The sequence below is a fragment of the Serinus canaria genome, chromosome 5 (assembly GCF_022539315.1).
Source record: "Serinus canaria isolate serCan28SL12 chromosome 5, serCan2020, whole genome shotgun sequence".
In the NCBI taxonomy this organism is placed as follows: domain Eukaryota; kingdom Metazoa; phylum Chordata; class Aves; order Passeriformes; family Fringillidae; genus Serinus; species Serinus canaria.
The window spans coordinates 23,869,470-23,875,469 of NC_066319.1; the positions used below are offsets into that span (position 1 = coordinate 23,869,470).

At 47.9% G+C, this 6,000-nt stretch overlaps 1 protein-coding gene across 5 annotated transcripts in view; it reads left to right on the forward strand.

Annotated features, from left to right (window-relative positions):
• Positions 1 to 5,442, forward strand: part of AMBRA1 (autophagy and beclin 1 regulator 1) — a 128,033-nt gene extending 122,591 nt beyond the window's left edge. For all 5 annotated transcript variants that reach the window (XM_030240230.2, XM_030240232.2, XM_030240233.2 and 2 more), the window contains one exon: positions 3,855 to 5,442. In XM_030240230.2, coding sequence (XP_030096090.1) covers positions 3,855 to 4,345 — 491 coding nt within the window. In that variant the 3' untranslated portion in view covers positions 4,346 to 5,442. The remainder of the gene's footprint in view (positions 1 to 3,854) is intronic.
• The last annotated feature ends 558 nt before the right edge of the window (positions 5,443 to 6,000 follow it).

Below are 6,000 nucleotides of genomic sequence, written 5' to 3' on the forward strand. Positions count from 1 at the left end.
TGTATTGCAGAGATACAGGAAAGTCTGATCTCATCCTTGCTTCTGTGGACTTTGCATTTCATCAGGAGTGTGCCATCCATGCCCAGAGATAAACAAGTTGTACTCCCTATAGGTACTTCAGAGTGCATTTCCTTTAGAAGTGGAAATACCCTGCCTTACGCCCATCTCCATCAAAACTCTGCAAGATGTTTTGCCTGCGAAGTTTTCTGTGTCAAATTCTTGTCTTGCTGGAGTAGCATAGAGGACTTTTAAAAACAGATGCATTAGCTAGGGAATATTTAGGTAAATGTTTGAGACAGCTACATTGACAGAAATCCTCTGGTCTTTGGGATAATTGCTCTCAAGAGTAATGTTTTGTTCTGTGTTTGGAAAAGACAGGAGTTTAGACCTCTGGAAAGGTCAGTTTGGTTACAGTAGAAGACATTTGTAGGAGCACAGCATTGCAGCAAGCTGATACATTTGTGGTTTACAGCATTGCTGTTGTTTTGGGTAAGTGCCTGTGTGCCCACCCTGAACCTTCACCAAATGGAAGTCAGCTTACTTCACTTGCTGTGAATACTAATGTAGTCTGCATTGGCAGCCTGGTGAAAGAATGTGTGTGGGAGTCACCAGGCAGTAGAAACGGGCTGTGTGTGAATCTGTGCTGTAGCTCAGCTCAAGGCAAATGGCACAGCAAGCTTTGCTCTGAACTAGTCAGCCAAAGTCATCATTGAAACCTGAGAGAGGAAAAGGGGAGGACAGTCCCCAAAGCAGAGGTGTTTGTTGGCTGCTTGCATGGTGAGGCTCACTTCTGGCTCTTGATGGGCTGGGAATTTCCAACATTGCTATATCTCTGGGATCTGAAGGCTCACGCCTTGCTGATTCCTGCTGTGGCATCAGCCCTTGCCTGTCTTCTGAGCAAGCAGATGCCTCAAGTGGAAATTCAGCCATGGCATATGGGAATTTAGGGGCAGGGAGGAGCAAGGGGTGCTGTGGTGAAACATATGTTTGTAATGCTGAGGAGCATTGGCTGGCTGGGAGTCCTTGCTGTTTTGCTGTTCCAGTGCTTCTGTACTGGACTCATTTATAGTAAGTGATCTATCAAGAGCACGGTACCTGCTGTTTCAGGAGTTGTGTAGATAGGCCTGTCTGGCATGTCACTAGACCAGGTTGCAAATCTTGGCTTTCTTAAGCTTCCACTCCAGCCTGGCCAGATGGTTGGTAATTAAGTACGACTATGCCCTCAGAAGGAAGTGATGACTGAATCCAAAGCCACGCTTCTCAGACCTTCCACTTAGTTCTGCTCATGATTGATGTTTCAATATCCCTTGGCATGCATGTTTTTCATGCTGGAGTTTTCCAATATAATAGCTGCCTGTGTCCTCAGTCTTTGTACTGGTCAGCCAAGTTCCTAGTTCATGCATCAGCCACATCCTGAATAGGATTTCTTTGCTAGAGTTGTGGGTCAGGCTGTGTCCAGGGGGTATTCTTGCTCATTTGTCTTAGGCTGTGCTGCAGATACTCTTGTGGTTACAGGTGTCTGTGGTTCCACTGATGCTCTGATCAAGGGGCTAGGTATGGTGCATGTAGCAGGTTTACTGCATTCCTAGCAGGAATCTACTTACACTACTGGTGAGATGTAAATTTGCCCTGAATGTCCATAATATTTCTGCAGGAGGACAGTATGTCAGCAGACTTATTTGAGGATGAAATTGTGTCCTGTGGTGGGGGATGCTGGCAGTGCTTGATGCAAGTACCACTGAGCCCATGATAAAAGGGAATAAGCTGTCACCGACTGACTGCATGATGTCTCTTGAGTGCCATGGTGTGGACTTTGCTGAGTATCTTAGCTCTCATGCTGGATACATGGTCATCCAGTCATTTAGGTTGGAGAACACCTCCAAGATCATCAAGTCCAACCTTTGGCCAAACACCACTATGTAACTAAACTGTAGCACTAATTGCCATGTCCAGTCCTTTATTGACTAGTTCCAGGAATTGTGACTCCACCACTTACCTAGGCAGTTAAAATGAGTAACCACTGTCTTAGTGAAAAAAAATACTTCCTAATGTCCACCTCTTCTGGTGCATCTTGAGGCCATTTCCTCTTATCCTGCTGCTGGTTAACTGGAAGAAGAGATTGGCTGCACCTCCCTTCAGGTAATTGTAGGGAGTGATAAGGTTTCCCCTGAGCCTGCTTTTCTCCAGGCTAAACAACCCAGCTCCCTCAGCTGCTCTTCTTATGACCTGTGCTCCAGACTCTTCACCAGCATCATTGCCCTTCTCTGGTTGTGCTCCAGTACTTCAGTGACCTTTCTTGTGAGGGGCCCAGAACTGGTCACAGGGTTCAAGGCATGGCCTCACTGGTGCTGAGTACAGGGAGACAATCTGCCCTGATCTGCTGGCCACACTATTGCTGATACAGACCATTATGCCACTGGCCTTCTTGGCCACCTGGACACACACTGGATCATGCTCAGCCACTGTTGACCAGCACCCCCGGGTCCTTTTCTGCTGAGTGGCTTTCCAGCCCCCCTTCCCCCAGCCTGTAATGCCACCTGGGACTGTTGTGACTCAGGGGCACCTTGTTGAACCTCACGCAATTGGTCTTTGCCCTTGACCTAGCCTGTCTAGATCCCTTTTCAGACCATTTCTACCCTCCAGCATACCAACACTCCCAACGAACTTACTGTCAACTGTGAACTTACTGAGCGTGCACTAGAATCCCCTCATCTAAATCATGGATAAAGACATTAAACTCCACAGCACCAAGTATCTTTGTTTTCCTAGTCAGTGTGGCATTTTGTTTTTTATTGTGTTTTAACTCCTTCTTACATCTAGCCTTGTTGACATTTGTGTTCATTTCCTTGGTGCCAGGAGAGCTCACGGCTTTCTCCTCAAATCAGCACTGTGATAGCTTCATAGAGGTGGGAGTGAGATTTATTTCTTTAATAAGAATCAGCAAGATCCCACTGTGGAATGTTTCTAGCAGTTTATTATTACAGATTGTTCTCCCCAGATGCTCCGGATAGGGTTTGTAGTAAAAGGAGGATGTTGAGAAACTGAACTGGAATGAACTTCCCTGTGATGGTGTTTTAATCTTCTACATGGACAATTCTTCGGTGAGGTTTTGTTCTCCTGAAGTAATCTTGAGCAACCAAGTTATCTGACTGTGGTTCTCTCAGAGCTCACTACAGCCTGACAATAAAGGGAAGCCTCAGAGATAAGGGTAGACAAAGACTGTAGGTCTGGAGATGGTTTTTTGTATTCCTCAAAAGATATCAGTCAAGGGGAGCAGGAGCCTACACACTTGATCATAGCTAATGTGGAATACCATGTTCTGTAGCTGCTGTCTGCTGTTGGCCAGCTTCTTATGTCCTCCCTAGATTGACACTGGGGACATTACCAGTGTGTCATCTGCCTGCTTCTCAAACAGAAGTAGGAAAAGCCATGGGGTTCTTTAACACCATGGTGAACTGTTTGGTTTATTGCAGTGCAAACGGAGGTTTCTCTTCCTGTCCCCATGGGGCTGGCAGGCTTATTTCTACAGCTGCGATAAAGCGTCCTGCCTCTTTGACTACTACCCTTTCCCCCGTCTTTATGGCTAGATAAGAGCTGCTTTTCCAAGGCTTGGACATGCAAGTCTCTGAGAGTTACCTGTGGAAGTGACCAAGATTTTCTTGACAGAATTTGGTGCCTTTGTTTGACACTTAACCAAGTGGCAAGATGTGGAAACAAAATACTGGGCTCTGTCTGGAATAGAACCTATCTTCTGTCCCAGCACACGCACACTGCATGATGCAACTACTCAGCATGCTTTATTTTGTGTCGTAGTTTGCCTTGTGCACCAGAGTTGCTTCTTCTTTCTGTTGCAGGTGAAGGTCCAGAATATGGGGCCAGTGGGGAGGATGCCCTGAGTAGGATTCAGAGGCTGATGGCAGAAGGTGGCATGACTGCCGTGGTTCAGCGGGAGCAGAGCACCACCATGGCGTCCATGGGCGGCTTTGGCAACAACATCATTGTGAGCCACCGGATCCACCGCAGCTCTCAGACTGGCACAGAGCCCACTGGAGCTGAGGGCACGTCAGCACAGCAGTCCACCTCTCAGCAGCTGGGCACAGAGCTGGAGGGACGGATCCTGTCAGAGTCCGTGCAGCTGCCGGAGCATGGCCTGAGCCCACGGACAGCCCCTAGTGGGAGTGAAGGACAAAGCGCTGGTGACCTGGATCTGCCAGGGCAGGCCCAGTCCTCCATGGACACCGAGGGACCAATTGAATACAGTGACCTAACTAACAATAACCATCTTCCCGACAGTACCAACTTCTATAGTAATGACAGCACCAGTGGGGAGTCGCGGAACAGGTAGAGATTGAGTTGTGTGTTGGTGCTACCCTTGTACTGCTCAGCAGAGACCTGTACCTCACAGCTGGCCAGGAGCTGGAAGAGCAGGGATGGGTGGCTCTAACAGGATGCTGGTGGTTCAGAGGGCTTCTCTATCCTGGGTGATCGGGGAAGGGATAAGAATTGCAAGGGAAGCCATGGGAAAGAAAGCATACTTAACTTCCAACATTCCCACTGCTGAGGAGCTAACAGGAATACAAACCACACTTGCTGCAAATCAGCCAAATTTTGAAGTCCCATGGCATCTCCTGAGCTAAGCCCTGAAACTTGGTGTGTCATCCTTTGTAAAGCCTTTTTCCTTTCCTTTTTCCTGCCCTTTTTTACCTATGGAACTGATCAGTAGAGTAAAGAAAGGGAAGGCGGCCTGTAGCATCCTTCTGGAGACAGGCAGTACTGGGCAAACCCAGGAGTGATGCTCCAGCTCTGCTGCTGGAGTGGAAGAGTCTTCCAGGCCACAGTCCCTCTCCGTAGCACAGCACTGCTCCCCCAGAGTGCGGTGTTCTGACACCAGTCCTGCCTATGCTGTGTTTTTTTCTGGAAAGAACTGGCCTTCACCAGAATATGCATGGATCAAGATATGCTCACAGGTGGAATCTTTCCTTTTTAGAGTTAGTTTAGGACTTGGCAGGAACCGAAGCAGAGATGCCATGTGGATGGGTAGAGGGACAAGGGCTACTGCTCTCTAGTCAGGATGCAGTTCTCAGAAGGATGTTCTAAGCTGTGCCAATATTAACATGAATGAGCCACCCCAGTGGTTTCTTGGTGCCAGGACTGAGCTGCACATCCTTGACACGGGGCAGGAAGTCTCTTTTCAGCTCCAGGCCAGGGTGTGAGGTATGGGTCTGTGATGTAAGGTGTTGCATGTGAAATCTTGACCTTGTACATGTAGTTTCTAGTGGAGAAGTCAAGGCTCTGATACTTTGTTTTTAGTCTCAAATGTGATTTTCCTTTTCGTTTGTAACTCTCCATCCCTAGCAGGCTTATGGAGGAAGTACGGGGAGAGTGTGAGTGCTGACGAGGGAAACACCAAAGATCAATGTCATTAAAATATGACAAACCCTTGCTTGACCTCCTGTCTTCATTTGTGTGATGGTTGTCTCTGTCTTTGGCCTTGGGGATAGATACATCCATCTCAGAAGCTCTTGGCAGCATGCATGTCAGATGATGACCACCCCCTTCTCCGGAGGAAAGCAGACCCAGCCTGTGAGTTGAAAGTCCAAACTTGGGAAACAAGGAGGTGCATTTGGGAGGTCTTACTTTCAAATCACATTTTAACCAGTCTGGAGATGAGCAGGCACCTCTGCATTTCCCATCACTCAAGTACTGCAGTAAGGAGAAAGAAGAGCATTTCACCTATCCTGTGTAAAAAGCTGTATGGAGGTGCAGCACTGAACATCTTGGGCAAGCACAGAGTGGTCTGTCTTGCTGACCCCTTGATGCAGAAGAGGGTTGCAGTATCTGGCTGTTCTGGATCGAGGAATGCACACTCCTCTGTTACCACTGTGGTGTGAGGGATGTTTCCAGTGCTGTCTGAGCACCTGCCAGCAGTTGCTGTGCTTGTGCCCAGTTCCTCTAGATTCTCTGCTGCTAAGACATTACAATAAATAAGTCTGTCATTAG